We start from the raw sequence: 22101 nt of genomic DNA, 5'->3' as shown, positions 1-22101 counted from the left end.
TTTTGGCTAGTTTGGGTCAGCTATCCTGGCTGTGTCCCCTCCCAGATTCTTATAAAAATTAACTCTATCCTAGCCAATAACCAGGAGACTTTCACCAAAAAATGTAGGATGTTTTTGTTTTGTATTGCAGAAAATGTTTAAAGTACATTCAGTGCAAAGTTGCTAATGATTACACTTTATAGCCTTCAGCATTTCAAAAATCAAAAATATTTAGGAGAATCTAATCTATCTCTCCTTATACTGTTACAGGCTTTTCATTTTCATTTCATTTTCTCTAATTCTTTTTTCTCCTCCTATCTCAGTTTATAGACTGCACTCAGTGGTCTGCAATTTGATGCTGTCTGATGATCCCAAATTGCAGCACCTTTCAAACTTCTTTAGGTTTAGCTTTTGGAGACACCGGACATTGCTTAGGAGAAGAGACCACCAGCAGCAGATGGTTTAATAAATATTTCAGTAAACTCTGAAGAATTCCATCTGACAGAGGAAGTCGTCATTTATGGAGAAAACCCATCGCCGCTATGCAGTAAAGTCTGAAATCCAAAGTTATATTATTCTTTATTTCCACTATAGTTTCTAGGAAAAATAATTTAATTTTATGCATATTACAAAATTTCTTTGTGTTTTAAATGTTACAGCCCATGGCCAAACTGAGATAGCAGACGCTTTGTTATGAACTCTTAGAAGTACCGATATAAGCGAAGTTCCAGCACATCCTTGTTCTGACCTTATTCTCTCTCCTTTTGCCTCTGCAGAAAATGCCAGTCTTGAATACTGATAATATCATACCAGCATACAACAGCATTTCAATCACTAGTTATATTGTAAGGTTCATCTGGGTTTTTTAACATATCATTTTAATTTTTACTCAAAGAATTGTTCTGCTTACACCATTTCTACAGGAAATAAATTGGACATACACAATAAATGAAATTAAGAAAATCTAATTTTCCCTCCTTTAGATATTCATGAATATCAGAATTATTGACTATTAGCAAACTGACTAAATTTATACTGAATTATGTGTTCAACTGGTGCATTATTTTTAAGTCAAAGGACAGTTTTCTAGAACTTTATTATAAGTGGCTTGGACGAGAGCTATACCTTGCTGCAGCCTCTTCAGATGGAGGAAAGAGAAACAACCTCGTTGCAGACTCCTATTGCTCATAACAAACATGCTGATCTTCAGCAGACAGACATTCATCACTGCATTTTCAAGCAATTGCAATGTCTCAGTATCATTTATTTTCGAGAAAACATGGAATATCCTTAAACCATATTTTTCTCTTCTGAAACTGTTCTTGCTAGCTGCTCTATTAGAAGATTCCTTGAATATACGCCGGGGAACTAACTGTGTCACTATTTTTGCTCTTCTTCTTCTTTGCTCTGTGTTATACAGTAGAAGTTAAATTCCAATAATGTCACCAGTAAAAGACAACCTGAAGAATAGAGAATGAATAGTGCCAAGTAAATTTCAATTCTTTTCAGTCTAATTACTTACAAGAAAGTAATTAACGGTGCAAGAAGATTTCTGAATTTAATACTTATGTATGTATGTGTGTGTATGTGTGTGAACAACAAAAGAAATTAAGACAGCAGCAAGTTTCTATTCTGCAAGTTTCTACAATGGGATATAGATTTTTTAAAAACCATTTTCAAGCCATTTTCAAATTCACTACCTCACAGTTCTTGATTTTATCTAAGTTGCAGTGAAATAACGTCTGATTTTATTTCCATAATGATTTTTATGTAGTGAATCTCTTTCAGGAACACTTCAAAACTACATATCAAAAGATATTCCAGATCATGTTTGGACAAAACCAAGATTCAAGTCCCATCAGCACCTACTACTCAAAACAAAACCTAATTACTTTTCTAAGTGCTTCAAAAATGTGATTAAATTATGTATATTAAAGTAAGAAACAACTTTTTAATGATCCCAAGTAATTTCTCTGCTCTTTAAATGCTGTTTTTCCAGCCCAAGTTAATTATTTTTCCTTTCTGTTTCATTTTTCTAATGTTACCAGTAATGCGGATTTCATCAGGAAGAGACGTTCTGTTGGCAGCTGGACCTGTCAAGCAGTACTTTAGCTTTCCAACTTAAGTGTCTTGCATATTAATCTTGAAATGGGTTGTGAATGACATGTATTTCAGTAGTTTTATCCTAGTCAACAGTGACCTTCAGAGGTCTGCTGTCCTAACATACCTGACATCACCCGTTCATATTCATGTAGGCTACTACAGGATAAAATCATTTCCTCTTGAAAATATAGTTCTACAAAATTCTTTGCAATTCAGCAGTACAAGTTGTTCTTATTATTAGGTACCTAAAAAAAAATGTCATGATCTTTTATTCATCTATCTGAGATCCACCATCCCCTCTAGATAGACCTTTGCTCTGTGGAACTCCCCAGAGACATCCTTTACTCTCTGAATATGGGGAGGATGGAGAGAGGATTCAACTCAAAAGCCAGGATTGATTTAAAGCAGAAGAGGCAATGCCAACCACTTACAGCTTAGCTCAGTAACTGCAATGCTCATATACAAGGTAGGATATCTCTTTTTAGCTGTCTCAGACCCAGCCTCAAAATCATACTTGTCTCTCCTCAAGAGCATTCTGTAACTAAAGGCGGTAGATTAGGTGGGATCAAGATGTGTTCAACCCCCTTTCTGAGGCAGAGTAGCCAAGAGCACAGAAGTCAGGAGATAAACAAATGAGAGCCTGACTATATAGGGGACATTTTAGGGTATGTCCAGCAAACCCAAATATTTGCTTCTTTCATTGAGTTGACTAGTGCCAAAAAAATTAGCATAGTGCTCAGGGGAACCATTGTCAACAGCTTAAGCCAATACACTGAAGTGTGTATTGGGAAAGGGGAAAGCTAAATAACAGCCACGTGCCTTCTGCACCGGATTTGCCCTCCAGCAAGGCAATGAGGCAGATAGGGGTGAAGTCTTAAATACTGCTGCAAGATCTTCTGGAAGACAGTCATCAGAGCCTGTAGCAGCAGCAGAAGACATGTAGGGCAGGCTGGTACAGCTCAAGGACATCCAGAAGAGAAAACAGCTTTTCACATAGGGTGGTAACTATTCTGGCACCAGGCCCGCACAAACGAGCTACTTCAGAGGAATCCCATAACAGGAGTTATGTATGTCTGATGGTCAAAGAAATAGTGTTAGCGAAGTGAATGAATACAACAAAAATCACAGCTATGGACTTACATTCCTGACACCCAAGTCATTGCCTGATTTCACTTCATTTATGCCTTCTGTTGTTTGCTCACCCAAGGAAAATATGTGCAGAACAGCTGTTTGCCATGCAAACAAGGATGTTTACAGGAGAATATAGATATTCACTACACAGTCAACAAATGTTTGCCCTAGCACATGAAGTCATCAGCCATTTAAGAAGCAGAAGTGATTTATGATTTTTATGAATGTCAGTCCCATTCTTGACATCAGTCCAAGAATAGTTTTCCCATGTCACGTGCTTTGTCTGGCTACCAGCCTTTATTTATCCACTCAGATCTTCAGTTTTCAGTGAATATTAAGTAGTAGAGAAGCAGAATAGCAAAATGTTTCAGCTTGGCTGGTTTTCCATCTATCATTGGCACTCCAGTAGTCAAGGTGTCTATACTGATTTTTCACAAAGAAGTGATTACCAAAGCAGAAGGCTCTAATACAGGATAAATATGCATGTCATGTTCTGATGCTAATGATATGATCACAAACATGGTTACCAAACACCCAAGTACCAGCAAGGAGACTTGCATCTCACAGATGTCTCAGGTGATCTTGTAGCCAGCTATGTGTCAGCTTTCCTCAAGACAATGCCTGCTTGGTAAGTTAATTTGTTTTTTAAAGCTGGTGTTCCAGAGAGGGCTTATTATATTCTTATTTCCCCATTATGCTGTAGAAATTTGAAGCAATCTGTGCATTAATATTTTCATTACAATGATATCTTCATGATCCTGTGCTTCCACCATGTTTCACTGTAGAGACATTTAAACCACCAAATACTTCTGTCATAAAAAAGGTTGACACTGTGAAGGGGCTAATCTTTATTACCTTACTTTGGTCCAATCAACTACATTTAAGAAAGACAACAGTGTTTTTCACTTTGAGTTTATTTAATCCATCACTACAAAACCTGTTACTCATAGACAGAGAGGTTTCGAAGAACACCAGCAGAACTTATAGCTAAGTGCAGAAGGCTACTTCTCAGGTTCCCTATTGGCAAAGTATCCCTTTGGCCTTGAACCAGTTTCTAAAGAAGTCATTTAAGGTGTTGCTTTGCCATAGACTCCAATAAAGAAAAGCTGGAGTAAAAAATCTCCCACCAAAACCAGATACTGTATACTCCTTGCTCTTTCTTCTGCAAGTTTGGAGGGCTGGCTTAGAAAAGCATCTGAACAGCTCAGCAAAGAAAAATAGTGAGAGCTGGGAACATCACACAGGAGTCTTACATGCTTTCACAAAGATCAGCATGAGTTTTCCTATTGTCTGTTAAGAGTAGAGATCCCTCTCACCTGCAGTGAGGTGAGTGATGCCCCTGGTGCAGCAACAGTTTCCAACAACACCGGGGAGTTTCTCGAAGACTAGAGGATGGCTGCAAAATTTACCATGATATTATCTGATGTGGATGGGAACAGTGGTTCAAACATTTAGAACTGAGTGATATTTCCTATATAAACCTCTATATTGTTAGTGAAGATAGTGACACCACAAGCACCAATGTAGGTTATTTTTCACAGTTATCCTTTCTGGTATCACATTTCTTTTAAGATCATCATTGACTGAGTCAGGAATACAAGGTTGTGAAGTTAAAGGGGGTTTTTACATTTGTGAAAGCTTCCATGCCTAATCAATGGTACCAAGTCTCCAATATTTTAGTATTTATTTCATAAATGAAAGCTTTTTATCATAATAAATTACTGGGTTCAGTAACTTTAAGTTGTCAAATAAATTCCATCACTTAAGTCCTATTTGTAAATTGGTCTTGCAAAGCTGGTTATACCCAAAAGAGTAAGTAGCATTGATTGCAAACTACTCAGACAGATGCTAGATGCTGCATTACACACTGCATTACACCGTGTCCTGGGCTGCATCAAAAGAGGTGTGACCAGCAGGTCGAGGGAGGTGATGCTGCCCCTCTACTCAGCTCTTGTGAGACCCCACCTGGAGTACTGCATCCAGCTCTGGGGGCCCCAGTACAGGAGAGACATGGAGCTGTTGGAGAGAGTCCAGAGGAGGCCACGAAGCTGATCAGAGGGCTGGAGCACCTCTCCTATGAGGACAGGCTGAGACAGTTGGGATTGTTCAGCCTGGAGAAAAGAAGGCTCCGGGGAGATCTAATTGTGGCCTTCCAGTACCTGAAGGGGCCTACAGAAAAGCTGGTGAGGGACTGTTTATGAGGGAGTGTAGTGACAGGACAAGGGGTAATGGGTTTAAGCTGAAGGAGGGTCGATTTAGATTAGATGTTAGAAATTCTTTACTGTTACAAAGTGGTGAGGCACTGGAACAGGTTGCCCAGAGAGGTTGTGGATACCCCCTCCCTGGAAGTGTTCAAGACCAGGTTGGATGGGGCTTTGGGCAACCTGGTCTAGTGGAGGGTGTCCCTGCCTGTGGCAGGGGGGTTGGAACTAGATGATCTTTAAGGTCCCTTCCAACCCAAACCGTTCTATGATTCTATGATTCTATGACTCTGTCTTACAACAGCCTGTGGAGCAGCCAGCTCATCTCCAAATTACAAAACTTTATTTCAGATTGCTCCATTTGTTCTAGCTACAGTGCAGCCTGATCTCTGCTTTTGCAAAGGAACAAAGGGTACTAGTCCCAAAATAACTTATTCAATGTTTGACTTTGTGCAGTGTAAACAGTGTAAACTGTAACCGGTAGCAAAGTTGGCACTACAAGGTAACTAAGTCTGGGAGACCACAGCAAAGAAAAAGATCATTAGCTCTTTGCAGGGGAACTACAGTAATCCAGTAGCCAGGCAAGTGTGCTCAATTTTTTAATTTGAAGTGCTAACTAACAAAAAGTGCCATCTTCTGCAACAAAAAGAGGTCAAATAATAAATAAAAAGCAGAGAAATTATTTCTGCATGTTTCCTTGCATTCATCAATGATTATGTAAAAGATTGTTTCAGTACATCCAGTACTTTAAATATTTTATTTATTTATATAAAAATATTTTATACATTACACATACGTTATAAAATATGTTTTAGGAGAAACTCAAAGATAAATAAGTTATAGATCTCAGTTCTGTTACGAATAGGCTTTTGCTCTCTAAGCATTAATCCAAATTACTTTGTTTCCAGTACTATCTCGTCAGTCTATACTTGAGAATTTTAGTAGATTTAGAAGCCAGATATTTCTGGGTATTTTAGTAATAGTTTGTTCACTGTTGTTTGCTTTTATGATCCTTTTTATTCTTACTACTCAAAATGTGTTTTCTATTGTTATGGATGTCAGTAGACATTGTGCTTTTCTAGAGGAAGAAAAAAATAATGTCCAGTCTTAATTCTCTGCGTCAATGCTGTGCACCCTTGGAAAATTATTAGCATATACAAAACTAATTAAAATCCTTTGAACTATACAAATAGTAGTATAACATTCACAGCAGAAGATTCCTTAAAAACAAGATGAAAATCGGCTTTCTTCTACAATGTATAACATGTATTGTAAAACTGTGCACGGAAAGCTAACCCAATGCACTGTGCATGCCTACTGTAAGTAAAATAAGCTTTAAGATCAAACAGCTACCTGGAATCTGTAAGATCTTGAGAGGGAGTAAAGAGCAATCCTGTGATGTGAAGGGACGAAAGCTTTTGTGACTACAAACTGTGGTTTAAGAGTACACATTTTGTGGTCTAAAAATAAAAAAAGGTTAAAGCTATTCATCTTGTAGGCTGGCAAAACTACCAATCATCTAAGCAAGAAATCCTACCTTATGATATATTTTTGGAGAAGTAATGTTTCCTCTGAACTCCACTGACCTGGAGCAAATATAACACAGGAACTGCTGGTTAGGTTGACCACACTGCTCCTTTCAGTTGTGATATTGCCAATAAAACTTAAAGACAAGCACTTGGGTTTAAAGGCCATCAGACACAACATTATTAAATGGAACGTAAACAAGCTCGGCAGATTCTTGCTGGTCCTTGAAATTACATTTGAGCTGTAGCAAAGGCCAGGAAGATGCCCTAAGCACAGACCCCATTAATTGGACTCGCAGAATATGTCCATAATAGTAAACTGCTCCCTGAGGCCAACGGGTACAGCAGAGTTCCCATCCGCACAGCTACATTCCTGGTCCCTCTCCCATTTTAAAACAGGATGGACATGACAAACTGCCTGTGGGGATCTGCCCCAGCCTATGGCAATCCATTAATTGTGCCAAGGCATTGGCTGGGAAAGTCATAATTGCACGGGGCTGAAATTGCGATAGGGACTGGCTGACAACATAATAACACATAGGACCAGTCCTACAGCTCAGACCTGTGCTTTGGCCCTTTTCAGTATGTCAGTGTAGCTGAAACATTTACAATATTAGATCATACACTGCTGTAGATGGAGCATCAGCCCTTTAACCCACATATTCTAGACCAAAACACTTCCAGCAATCTGATCTTCTAACAGGACCTTTGTTATAATATCTTCAGTGAAAGGGAAAGAGATTCATATCTTTAAAAACTTTTTTTAAGAGTTTAAAAAGGCCCTTTGTTCTGTATAAGAAACCCTTTTACAAATGTCAACTCAGCTCCTATCTATAGCTTCAGTCAAAAAAAGTGCTAGAAACAAGTACAAAAATACTAATCAGATGTGGTGATGTTCACAGACTCAGTGCCTGAAAGAAACCCATGCAGTTCAGGGAGTGCTGGTGCCCACACTGTGCAGAGGGTGAAGGAGGCAGTGTGGACCAGAATAGGGACAGCTGGCAAGTGATGCCCTGCAGTGCTAAAGGCAGTCAGTAGGACAAGCCAATGAAAGAGGCACATCTAAAACTCAGTTTCTTCTTCTATTTGGGACTTTCTAGTACATTCACAATGTGATTCATAGGCTACTGGTGCTTTTCTTCCTAAGGTGATATTTCAGTTCATGTTCCTTGTACTGTCCATATATTTTGTGTGAAGTCACAACTGCCACTGCACAAAGATCCAGCTCAGAGGTTCTGGACTGCAGTCTGGCATCTGAACTCACAAAGCTCTGTAGCTTTCAAGGCTGTCTTGCCCAAATTCCCTATTTTTAGGTTTGTAGAAAGCAGAGAAGTCATCAGGGCAAAGGAGCACAAAATTACATACATACCACCAAAGGCCTTCTCAGGCAGGACACCAGGGATTTCTCCTGACCCTCATCAATGGAATGAGTTAAGACTATTTCAGGCTGGAACATCAATGTCTTCTCTTTCTTACCTTCCGTCCCTGAGTCTAACCTCCCTATTTGTCCTGCCACTGGTTAGCGTATAACCTCTCTATCTGCCCAAGGCCCTTATGTAGCTGCCTTACAGAAATCACTTGGGTACACCAGACGTGGAGGGAATGGCAATATGGATGTATCCACTGAAGCCATGGTACTTATTGCACTCACTATAGGTCAAGCTTTCTCTCCATCCTCTCGTTCCCCACCATGTGCAAACACTTCATCTGCTGTAGGTGGGCACAGTAAAAGGGACTTAAACTACAAGAAACAGCCAAGCTCCTGTTTTCTCAAGCACCTTTTCCATCATTCTGTAGATGCTACCTCTTTCTTTTCCTCTTTCTTGACCTCTCATCTTCTTGATGACAAGTCAGTACACCATGTCATTCAGAAAGCAAAATCTTCAGGTCAAGAAATCCGTGTTCATGAACTGCTACATATCAGACTTCTTAGCTGTTTGGTAAAACTAAGAATTATCCTGGTCAGGCTGCAGTGGAGTAAATCAGCGCACACTCTGGGATACAGGGAAAGGGCACTGCCTCACTGAATGACTACAGCTATTATTGGTAATAGTCTTTCAAGAACTCTCACATTAACATTGTGCCATGGCAAGTAATCTAAAGGACCTCTCAGGATGATCATTCCAACAATAAAAAGACACATAAAACAAGTTTGCCAAAATGCAGTCACGCATGTCCTGAAATGAAGTATCAATCTATGGAATTGCTCTGAAAGAAGATAACTGACTAATATCCTTGACGCTGGGTTTCCAGTGCTCCTAGAGCCACATAAGAGCCTATCGCAGCCCCAAATGTCTTCTCTATGTAGGTCGACTGCACTGTCGTGCATTTATGACCAGTCATTTTCTGTGTAGTTTCCAGAGAAGCTTTTGAGCAGACCAGCCATTTTTTCCTCAATTGGCTATTCTCAACTAAAAAATTGTTTTAGAGATCCTGAACAATAACACAGCCCTTGGGAGAAAAGCTTCTCTGCATTAGCCATTCGGCTGACACCATGAATGATTACATCCAAGCATAAAATTTAATGAGATTTCTACAAAAATGAGTGACATCTGCATAGCACTCAGGTCCTGGCTAACTGTCATACATTTGTCATCACTGAGGCTTTTGTCCTTTATTAATCCGCTTTCAAGAATGCCTGCTGTTGGAAATGGAAATGCTTTTTAGCAGTCATCCTGCAGACTCTGTAAGAGCACACATCTCAGAAAGCATAATGACACATTTTCATGACTAGGAATGCATTTAAAAGGTTTAAAAAACATGAGAGAACTCCAACAACAAAATATATTGAGAATTTAGAAGGAGACATCTGCATGAATATATTTTACATATTTTTATATAAGCAAGACGCTTGTTCTTTTGCCTATAATGTAGTGGCTAGAAATTCTTTAACAACCTTTAGTGCGCATGGGAGAAATATTGTCATAGAGGAAAAATACTAAAATATTTCCCTTTAATTTTGTTTGTGCTTGAGACCATGATATAATTCTGGGCCTAAGGCTGCAACCCAGTAAAAGCATATGATTTTTATCAAGATCCTAGCTTTCCTTTAAACTTTCCCTCATGGCTACAAATAAAAATTTCACTAGTATTTTCCTACATCAACAGATAGCCTGAAACAATAGATGATGGAGATTGAAGATCACCCTATTATTAAATTAGCCCCAGGACTTGCTATTCTGAGATGAAGGCCTGACCTGGTGCTTCCCATCAAAGAACAGCAAACACTCGGCAGGAAGGCAGGAGTGCAGAAGACACATCTTTCTGCTGTGCTTTCTCCCAGGAAGAAAAGCAAGGCCATTTAACTGCAAATGAAGATGGGACTCCAGAAGGCCGAGTCACAAGGTGTCTAAAGGGGGGCACCATCTTATCCCAGTACTGCTTGTGCCTCAATGAAAGGCACTGACAGCAGCGAAGTCAAGCCTGCTGAGCAGGCAGAGCAAGGAAGGAGGAGACATTCCCAGCGCTGAAGCTGCTCACCACCCATGGAGCTGGAAAATCTTGTTCTTCCTGCAGCCCAGAGCTGTACCCTGGGCTCCTGTGAAGAGGATTGCAGTGTGTTGTGGAGACAGTCTTCTTCCATCATGCATCCATAATACTAAACTTTACTGAATTCCTTCCATTCCTGGAAGGGAAAGAATTGAATCCCTTGAATTTCAAACATCCATTTGTCTTTTTTTGTTGCTATTATTTCTTGATGCCATATATTTCCAACATTTTAATGTCAATTAGTTGGTTGTAGATCACTGCCAAGTAAACACAGGCAAGTGAATAGTGTAAATTTCTCATTTAAAGGATTCAATGTCTCTTTCACTCTGAAACTATTGAGCCCAACTATTACAAAACTCTGATCATACTATTGTCATAGTTCATGTAAACATGCTTTTGTTGAAGGCCTATGAGAAGAAATATAAAGCTGTTTGCAGCTGCAAGTGAGAAGAAATCCCAGAAACTAAAAATATTTCAAAATGGGGTTTTTTAGCCTTTGATATTCAGATAAATTTGTTTCTACTCATGGACTAAGGATTCTAGCCAGCAAAAGATTTATTTGAATGAAATAGCACCAAAAAGTAATATTGCTGAGCTCAGTAACACAGAAATCCTGGCTACAGCTGCCACTTCAAATGGAGCACCAGACCCAAGTGTTTGCCACCCTGATCCGCAGGTGCTGAGCTCTGACAGTTCAGCAAGTGGGACCGCACCACTCACCACAGCTCATGGAATGGAGGTATCTGAAGGACCTGCTCCACTACAGCTTATGATACATCCAAACAGCATTGGGGTCCTGCAAGTTTAGCAGCATCACCCTTCCTGCAGTTTCATTTTGGGCGAAGGTGTCCAGTAGTGCATTTCTGATTTCACAGTCCTCGGTCTGTGTAGGAGCAGAAGCAAAACTTCAGCCTTCAACAACAGGAGGATGGAAAAGAATCAGAGGGGTTTTGGATGCCAAGAAAATCGAAAGTTGTCATAAATAATTATAGCTATTAATAATATTTTACAGAAGTATTAAGTCCTGTCCTCCAGGACCTATATAAGCCTTCAAGTATAAGAAACCACAAGAGAGATGTTTATTCTGCATTTACCCATGACAGAGATGCACATTTTCCCCTAAACATTTGGTTACAACAACTGTGCAAGAGGATCCTGAACCAGGAGAACCTTGCCTCCAATTTAGTTTGGCAAGTGCAAATGGACGATGTTTTCAAACACCAGTAATATCAATATCAGGAAAAATTAAAGAAGAGCATTGGGGTGGGAGTGGGACCTTATAGCCACGTTTTTCTTTGCAAAGTCATGTTTGCTACCAGAGACCTCACTGATTGGATCAGTCACATGGTCTATACAAATGGTGATTAGCATATTCTCATTTGGTGCAGCTAAGTGGAATAAATAATTCTTTCGTTTCTCACGTGAGAAATTGTTGTGGGGGTTTTTATTTGTTTTTAGTGGAACCGTAGTAATTACCAGCCTTCAAAATATTTAGGTTCGGGTTTTGTTTTGGTTTTAATAGCTTTCAATCAAAGAGTTAATGGACTTCCAGCAGGTTGGTAATCCAGGCAGTTTCCCTGAATGAGTGAATTTGAGAAAAAGGATGAATGCTGTATTCTTGATTCAGTTAGTATTAATATTATTGTTCTTCAAGAAGCACATCCACCTGTGCTTCATTTTGATCGCTATTTGTCTTTCCTGCTGACAAGTCTCACACAAAGATAAGATGTGATTGTGACTGTTCAGTCTAGCCTGGATGCTTCTTAACATTGCTCCTTTTTCCTTTAATTTTAGGTTCAGAACAATTATAATGGAGAATTTTTTTTTTAATCTGTTTCTATTTCTAGTTCTGTTGTCACTCTGACAAGTTAATTGATACTCACCCACGCATCATTTAAAGAGTAGGAACAATCACAATTTACCAGCAGAAATCATGGAAATGAGGTATCTCCGTGATGTAGTAGTGTGCATTTTAACCCTTGTATTTCATGGATATTGAACTCCAGCTGGTCCCTACAGAATGCATCTCCTGTATTATTGCTGCTCATCCACAATAATGGTGTGGTCTTTTTGAATATTCCACTTTATTTCTAGGTCCTCCTGGTCCCCCAGGGGTTGTAATAGTGGAGGAAATTACAGACACCACAGCAACACTCTCCTGGAGTCCTGGGGCAGACAATCACAGCCCTATCTCCCTCTACAACCTGCAAGCACGCAGTCCATTTTCTCTTGGCTGGCAGACCGTAAAAACAGGTGAGAAAAACTTTCAAACAGCACAAGTAGACTGTTCAAAACTCCTGCTCATCACAGTAATAACCACTGGCAACTGCAGGAGCAGATACTCTTAAGAGAACAATGTTAAATTAAAAGCACTGATTTTTTTTTTTCTTTTTTCATTCCTTTCACGTTACTTAGCAACAGCTCTGAAAGGACAACACAAAGACACCTGCCTGTGAATAAGCAGAAAGCTCTCCCCTCTATCCTTCAATCTGTATCTTTTTGGGAGCACCGCAGTGCCAAAAACCTATCTGTGATTTCTGACATATTAGATCCTTGATGTCTATCATTTCTAATGGCCATATTGTATCACAAAGTGCACTTGCCATTGAGATACTGCGTGTGAGCTTCAGATTTCTGAGTAACCTACACATTTCTTTACTGTCTGCAGTTCCAGATGTGATAAGTGGTGACATGGAGTCTGCTATGGCTGTCGAACTGAACCCTTGGGTAGAATATGAGTTCAGAGTTGTAGCAACTAACAAAATTGGGACCGGAGACCCAAGTGCACCATCTCGAGTGATCAGAACCAATGAAGCAGGTAAGAAGAGGATAAAAAAGTTAATTTTCCAAGACTACCAGAAACAACAACTATTGTAATATAGTAATGGAACTATCGTCTTATTCCTGGTACACATCTGTGTGTTCAGTCATCACTGTTTCAGGGTGATATTCTTTGTAATGAGGAGCCAGTATGTTTTAATTACAGGAATATTGTTTAATTTACAGAAATTTCAAATAAACCCATTCCCTGCTGTCTTTCTCCATCCGCGCTGCCTTACTCTTCATCTTACACTTAAGCCATTGCTGCCTGCCCTCTGGCAAGCTTCCACTACTCTTTAATTGTAGGCTGCTTCTCAGTCTCTTCAGACAACTGCTTCCAAGCAGCCTCTCCTCCCTTATTCCTCATAACTTCTTTCCTTGATGGTGTACAGAATTTTTTTCAGCAAGATAGGGAAGCCATGGGAAGCTGTTAATTTGAAATACCTTGTGCTCTAAGTGTTTCTTTGTCATGCACATTCCACCATGAACTGTTTAAAATTTAAACATTTAAACATATTTAACATTTAAAGACATTTCATTATATTTCTGACTGGGATGGTACTGTGGGAGCCCAGGAGAAATGTTTTATATCCTATGTGGGTGTCAAAAATTACAGTAGTCTTGCAAAGTTTGGAATCATTGACAGTAACTTGGGCAGAATGAAGTGAGATAAAGGATTGGAAACCTGAAAAAAATCCCTAGGCAGCTAGAGAGACACATTTTAAGAGGCAGAAAGACATAGAGATAGATAGGGTTTCAATGAAGCCTCAGAAGAGAACTGCATCTCAGTACACTTTCAGATTATTCTTCATTTTTCTTTGTTATTTAGGAGGCCTAGAGAGTTTTGATTTTGTTTTGATGTTTCTTCAGCTGAATAATTTGTAAGTAGTTTATTAATCATACAGAATAGAAGAGTACCAAATTCAAAGATTCCACTTGAATTTAAAAGTATAACTGATTTTGTAGTTGTAGATATTCTGGATGAATACAACAGTTGTGTTTTACTCTGTCTTCTCATTAAAGGAGATTACAAGAATTGCAAGTGGCAATGCCAAAATGTGTCCTCCTCTCTCATTCTGAAATAAAATTCTTATCTTTTAAGATATGTTAATCTTCTGCCTCAGCTCCATAGTTCAGCACTGGTCTGTGTATATGCCACCCCTAAACATTCACAGCAGAATGTTGTTTATTTTCTTAGACAGAACCACAGAATACTGAATAATTGGGGCTGAAGGGGATCTTGGGAGATCTGCAGTCCAGCCTTCCCGCTCAAAGCTGCGTAAACTGACTTCAGAGCATGTTTCTCAGGGCTTTGTCCCATTGAGTCCTCAAAACCTCCAAGGAGGGACATTGCATATCCTCTCTGGGCAACCTGTGCCAGAGGTTAACTAATCTCATTGTGAAATTTCTTTCAATATATCTAGCCAGAACTTCCCCTGTTTCAGCTAAAGACCACTGTCTCTTGCCCTCCCACCCTACACCACTATGAAGAGCCCATCTCTGTCTCCTCAATGACGTCCCCACAGGCACCAGAGGCTGCTGTTAGGTCCCCCAAAGCCAGCTCTGCTCCAGGCTGAGCAAGCCCAGCTCCCCCAGACTCTGCTTACAAGGCAAGTGCTCCAGTTACCATGATCCCAGCGGCCTCCCTTGAACTCGCTCTAGTTGATCAATGTCTTTCTCATTGTGGCACCCAAAATTGGATGCGCTGTTTCAGATGAAGTCTAACAAACCTATCTTTAGTTGTAATAAGACATATTTTTTTTTTTCTGCTTTAAATAACCATGTAGTTGCTAGCTGATATTCAATTTCACTGTGCAATCACAGAACTGCACTGAAGTGATTTGATTCCCTTTCATGCATGCGGAAGGATGCGTCCTTTCCAACTCTCCCCCTCAACTTCTGCAAGCTTCCCACAGTGTGAAATTCGACAACTTTATAGCAGAAGTTTCAGGGGCTACATACTTTGTTCCATTAAGAAAAGGAGGAAAGGAAAATGAAATAAAAAACATGAGCTATTTTCATCTCAAGTGATTTAAAAAAAAATAAAATTATTTCATCACCATTATTCGTTCCTTGATTTTGTACCATTTTTCACGGGCACTGAAAATTCTGCTGGATCCAAATGTTTGTTCTCTATTTATTCAGGTGGTACATATCAGAGAGGACACAAATATTCTCAAAAAAGGTTTATCCTGTAATAGGTTGCACCCCTGGGATTACGTTCTTTCAGATTTATGAATATGTTCCCTGTTTTTGAAAGGATGGTTCAGGATTTTAATCAACCAGATGCATTTAAGCTGTGAGGGAATGTTTTTCTCACAATCTGAAGTTTTAAAATGTTAGATTTCATTTAGTTGTCATGTTTTATTGGTTTCTTCTTCTTCTTCTTTCCCAGCATTTACCAAACAAAGGCTGTATTTCCTAAAACATATTCCTACAACTCTAGTGAAAGTGTTCTTCATGCACATTCATTTCAGTATTCCTTTGGACAATCATTGCAACTTTAACTCTGTAAAAATGAATTGATAAATCATAATAATGATCAGTAAATGAAAATCTATACTCCAGTACATGGGGCTCCTCCTGATAAACAGCGCTCTAGCTGACAATAATGCAGATCTTCTTGAATAATAAATCAGTAACATATTAGTTCAAATAGGAAAAAGGCCACACTAGATGTTAACTTTCAGCTTCCCAGTTGGGAATCCCTTTTTGCTACCAGAGTTACAGCTGCACAAATGTCATGTTAAAAGGGAATGTTTTGTAGCGTGACATTGAAATACAGACAGGTGCCAGTAAAACAACTTAACAGCCTTCAGAGAAATTGAAGCTGAATTTATTTGGTGTGCCTGCTTAACACGGCATGGTGCAGTAGAAGTCTATGGTCCTCACCTCAGTTTCAAAAGACTTTTCTTTAAGAAAAGGTTTGGTTTCTGTTTCAGTCGTGAATGATTTTGGGGTTTGTGTTTGTTGGTTGTTTTAATGAGATAGATGGGGGTCTCATTTTTTTTTTATTCTATAGAGGGAGTGAGAAGACAGGAGTTACAATAAGATATAAATTCCCAATTTTTTAGAACCTGCAAAGAGTTGTAAAGTCAGAACAATAACACAATGGACTCTGCTTTAAACAAAAAGAAAAAAAAAGTTACACATATAGTTCTTTGCAAAATAGCATGCTGCTTATAATTTCTGTGGCACTCTCTGAAATACCAGAGGCTTCCTGATCTGGCTCACTCAGGCAGCCACTTTTTCCTGGTCTCCAGATATTCCTGAAGCCCAGAGCCTGTTTAGCCCTGTCCTCTGACACAGCTCTTTCAGTGGTTGTGCAAATGATCACCCTTGGTATAGTTTTCATATGCCAAAGTCAAAGAGATGGGAAAGCTAGTAACAGTTTTCACTGGGTTTCATATATGGTTTTCCAAATCAGCACATTAACAGCTATCTTAGGGTATTACTCAGTGATCTATTATTTTTCAGAATCTCTCTATTACTAATTTTTTTATCTGAAAGCTTCAAGGGAAAATCTCTGTTAACATGGGTTCGTTCTAAAATCATAGATCTCAATTCTTAAAAGACATCTATGTGAAAGGTCATTATATTTCAGAAAGAACATGGCATCAACCTCTCTACTCATGACCCAGGCAGAGAAACCTGGCTGTCTGCAGTGACATTAGATGTGCCCCACGGGTGACAACAGGCAGGCTGCCCCTGCAATGGGTAAAACTCCAGAAATAGCAGTCTCCCAGCAGAGAAGGTGACCGTGGGTCATGCTCAGCTGAGAGTTGAGGTCCACAAGGCTGAATGATAGCCATGTAGACAACCCGCAGAGGCAGCAAATGTGTGATTCTGCTTCCATTATTTTATACTTAAATGGAAATCGGCATCTGTAATTTAATGGTACAAGCTAATTTGACTGGAGACTAAAGTCTTTTTCTCTCCCCACACCTCACTTATTTTATCACTTCTTCCCCAAGATAGTAACAACATTTTATAATAGTCCATTATCTAAAAATACCCATGGAAGCAATACTTGGGATGGTGTAAGGAAATCAACAGAATAACAAACAGGTTTCCACTTGCTTTAATTTTCTAATTAAACCCTAATCTTGTTACTTAGTTCATATTTAGTTAACATGATTACTTTTCATAGCTACTTTTATCGGAATGGATAATACCGCAATTTTCTGGCACATCTAACTTATAGCCAGCTGCTGCATTTCTGTCAGTTCCAGCCTTGATACATATTTTACAGGTCCACAAGGTGAAAAGAGCCAATAACATGAATTTAAACATGTCTGGCATTCCACTAAGGCAGTCGGGCATTTGAAGCCTGGGGGCAAAGCATCAATTACATTATCTATTCATGGGGAAACATGGGGAGAGAGAAATTGAGTAGAATCAAAGTTTAACCTGCTAATCATGCATGCAAACTTGATTTTATGAGGTAACAATGTAATGCACTCTATTAGTAGCAGATTGAACACAGGCTTTATTTTTAATAACTCCTCATTTTCCATTAAGTTGCCCTTATTCTCAGCTAGAATTTCTTCATAGCATAACAAGAAATGCCTCTGTCCCAGGAAAAAGGTTACCTGTTTCAGATTGGCTTTGTTTTTGTAGCTTTTTGTTGTTGTTGTTGGTGGTGGTGTTTTATTTGTTTGTGACCTGTATAAAAGAAGTTTCATCTTTTCCCATTTTCATAACTATTTTTGCTCTGGAAAAAAAGAATAACTTGCTGTATCTGTGACATTTGGAGACTATTACCTGGGCTACTAAGCCTTTGTAGAAAATGTGCTTTTCCACAAGGGAAAACCAAAGGACAAGACAAAGTAGACGGTAATCATTGACTGCATGGGTATATTTAGAACAAATAGGCTACTAACACATAATATTGCAGGATCAAACTAGTATGCAGGATATATCGACAAAGAACCCAAATGTGTGTGTTACTAAAAGACATAACAGGAAAGCTAAGGAATTGGTACTCTGGCATATACGCCACAGCATTTGAGATTTCAGTCCTATATGTGGTGATTTGGAGGCTATTCAGACTGAGCGCCCGCAGCCACGTACGACACTATTATCAGTGAACAGAACTGAATTCTACCTCGTACTGAATTACAAATATTAAAAATACAGAGGAAATGAGAACAACAGAAATGCAGATCCTGAGAGCAGTTGGATCATCCTTCTATTCCAATAGTTGAATGCAGAGTGTCAACCGCTTCTGAGATGCTGGCACGGTTTACATTTCATTCCTGAACAGGCGAGATGTGAAATGTTTTCCTGGGAGGGCGAGAACTTGAGGGCTGGCCTTTCACGCACTGAAAGGGTTTTCACTTAACATCCCTCCAGTCCCCAGATGTGTACTGCAGGGGAGAGGGAGGGAGGGAGGGAGGGAGACAGAGGAAAACAACTGAGAAGAAAAAATTACTGAATATGTTGTTGGTTTGGTCCTCATGTTAGGAAATTCTGTCCAGCTGGCGACAAGCCCTTTTCCCCCCACCCTTACCTTTTCACAGCTAAGAAGAGTTGGGTTTCAAATGACATCTGTATCTTAAAAGATATAAAAAGCTGTAAAAGAAATAAATAACTGTAACTGTACCTTGAGCAAACATTTTCTTAAGCGCTCAAGCCAAGTTTAATAATTCATCTTGCCCAAAAGTGGAGCAATAGCAACATTTTGTTTCATTTTGCTTTATTTGACAAGATATTGCAGAATGTATACAAAAAATATCCGTGGAGAAAATATCTTCATAAATACAGGATTCCAGCAGAATAAGAAAGACCGTGTAATTAAACTATAGAATTGGGACTTGGGAAATCTGGACTCAATTGCTTATCAGAAAACTCTGTAAATTTGGGCAGCTCATGTTGGCATTTCTTACTCTAAAAACAAGAGACTACTAACTCTCTTACTTATCTTTGTTTTCCCTCTCTCTCACCTATTCAGATTGCAAAATTAGACAGGGACTAAATCTAGCTACATGTTTCTACAGAAATACTATAATCAATTATAATCCTGACTGCTAAATACTTTTGTTCTGCACAAAAATTAAGACACACTACAAAATTAAGAATCTGTCATTTCTCTTCGTAATAAACAAAACACACAGAATGAAAAAAGCCACTCGACATTTCCTTGGGAAAAAAAGACAAAACAGAAACACTTTTAAATGATTAATTATTCATTCAATATTTTTTTTTTCATTTCTTTTCAAGACTGGAATGTTAAAAACAGATGAACTGTTTTTCAAGTACTTTCAGTTTTTTCCAGGTTAAGTGTGACATTTTATTTTCCTTTCTGTAAGGAAAGGAATCTAGGGCTAAAGCAGTTTAAAAGATTTTTTTTCAGTTCACTCACTGAAGTAAAAATGGGGATAATAAAACTGATTTTTAAACAACACGTCAGTTTTTTTAATTTTCTTTAGCAAATCAGAAGTAAAATATTAATTTTGGATAAAATTAAAAATCTTGGTCAACTCAAACCAAAATATTCTCATTTTTCTTTCCAGTTTTAATTTTTCTATTTTTAAATAAAACTGAAGTAAAATTCAAATTATACCTCTTTTTAATACACAAATGGCTATATTTTATTTGTTATAATGTCAAAATGAAATATTTAACAATTTTCATTATTTTGCCCAAAAGTGAGTACCCAAAAATCTCTGAATAGGCTCATCTTTACACTCTACCAGAATCCAGAGTTTTTTGGGGGGGGGGGGCAGGGACAAGAGTTGTCCTGGGTTTTGGCTCAGATACAGTTAATTTTCACAAGAAGCTGGGAGGGGACATAGCCAGGACAGCTGACCTCAACTGCCGAAAGAGATATTCCATATCATATGACATCATGTTCAGCATATAAAAGGGGCTGGCCGGGGAGGGACGCGGCTCTGGGACTGGCTGGGCGTCCAGTTGGGTGAGCGAATAGCATTGTGTATCACCTGCTTTGTATACTCTAAGTACTGTTGTTGTTATTTCCCTCTCCCTTCGCTGTCCCAGTAAACTGTCCTTATCCCAAACCCACGAGTTTCAACTTGTTCTTCCGATTCTCCTCCCCATGCCACCAGGGGAAGGAGGGATGAATGAGCGGCTGCGTGGTGCTCAGCTGCCAGCTGGGGCTAAACCACGACAAGAGTGAAGAGAAAGGAATTTTTTAAACTCTGAACCAAAAACCTTATTTAAGCATCCTAAAGTACAGAGCAGTTTTTAAAATGTTGGACACAGCGGAACTCCGGAAGGACAGCTAACATCTGCCCAAAGTGTTCATGGTTTCATGTCTATGATATTACCTACCACTTCCAAAAGCTTCATCAAACTTTACATTTAAATAGAGATTTAAAATATATAGGTGGTATTGTTAGCACTTTTCAGCCCTTTATAATCACTGCTCCCATACAACACTGCTCTCCTAAACAATGACCACTGCTTTTCATGCATATTTAGCTTGTAATGACAAGATACACACGAATTATTAAACAATTGGCTGTGTCTTCATGTATAGGCTTTACCTTTCCATATGACCTTTTCTTTATAGTTTAAGCATATTTTCAAATGCTTCATAGGGCTGCTGAGGGCTACATTCTTTGTCCCTGCTCTTAGAGAAAATGTTCAAGTTATTTTTGTTTGCTTTAGGGGAGATAAGTTTTAATAGTGTTTAATTTCACTTTCATTTCCAGCGTATCACAGTACTTCCATGAAAATGGAAAACGATAAGAAACAAATCTGCTCTTTCTGTTCAAATGAAATTCCTGGCAAAGTATTTTCAAGATCTCTATTTATTTGCCTTAAGTGGAGTCTTCAACATCAATGTGTGCCAGCATACACCCGTTATTTACTGTGACCCACATCTAGTCACCATGTCTTTCAGAACACTTTTTTTAGTGCTATTTGTCGTTTGCATTACTGGAATGATGGAGAGATCTGGCTTTTAACTCCCAACCTTACCAGTGGCTGATGAAACAAAAGAAAAGAAAAGTTGACCTGATCCCAAAGAACTTATAGTCTAAGAATAAACTGGGAGAGAAGTGAGAACAGGTAGTTGGCAAAGGGGCTAATGAGAGGGCTTTGATTAAAATTAGAGACTTATGATCAAGCTAAGCATAGTCACATTTTATGATCCTAAGGACCAATGTTAAGCCAAGGAGTGATTCATTTTCCAGTAGGGAACAGTCTTTAATCTTCTTATTAAATGAGGCATATTAACATGACAAAGAGCTCTTCACTACTAGTTGGGGTGTTTTTATTCAGAAGAAACAATACTGAATTTCTCAGTTTTGACAAACACTAAAGAACCGAGGTCCTAATGTCCTTGTCCCCCAGGCACACAGATCCTGCGTCCATGAGCCAAGTCTAGCCATCATACTTGTGTATTTGGTGCATCTCCATGAGTGTCACTGCCGAGAATTAACAACTTAAAGATTGGGAAGTCACTAATTGCAAGGCAATAAACTTAGGCTATGAGTGAGTAAATTCAGATATAAAGTTGATATAGGTGATGCTGCTGAAAGGGTTGCTAATAGATAACCTTGGTGCCTGGCAAAAAAGGGTTTTCTCTTAATAGCTTTCTTCACTTAACTGTTACTCATTTCAAAATGTCCCCCTCTAACTGTGTATGTTCTGCTTTGGTGCAGCGGAAAGGAAATTTATTCCTTTGACACATTTATTCTTTTAATGGTTATTCATTTGAGAGAGTTTTGCTGTGTGAATGTACATTTTAGTTTGGTGCAAAAGAAATTCATCGTTTTGACAGTTTTATTCTTTTAACATTTATTCATTTAAATAGGCCTTCATTCTTCAACGCGGTTAACAAGAAAAATCTAGAAAGAGGACACTGCTGGTTAAATAAGTCC

General features: G+C 38.8%; 1 protein-coding gene across 2 annotated transcripts in view; it reads left to right on the top strand.

Annotated features, from left to right (window-relative positions):
- Positions 1-22101, top strand: part of CNTN5 (contactin 5) — a 678480-nt gene that overhangs the window by 622967 nt on the left and 33412 nt on the right. Inside the window, exons 16-17 of one of the 2 annotated variants that reach the window (XM_075742340.1) lie at positions 12524-12682; positions 13098-13247. In XM_075742340.1, coding sequence (XP_075598455.1) covers positions 12524-12682; positions 13098-13247 — 309 coding nt within the window. The remainder of the gene's footprint in view (positions 1-12523; positions 12683-13097; positions 13248-22101) is intronic. The other variant, XM_075742341.1, reaches the window with a different exon arrangement.

The sequence above is a fragment of the Balearica regulorum genome, chromosome 1 (genome assembly GCF_011004875.1).
Source record: "Balearica regulorum gibbericeps isolate bBalReg1 chromosome 1, bBalReg1.pri, whole genome shotgun sequence".
NCBI lineage: Eukaryota > Metazoa > Chordata > Aves > Gruiformes > Gruidae > Balearica > Balearica regulorum.
The sequence above is the reverse complement of the archived record's forward strand: the minus strand, read 5'-3'. Positions and strand labels throughout refer to the sequence as shown.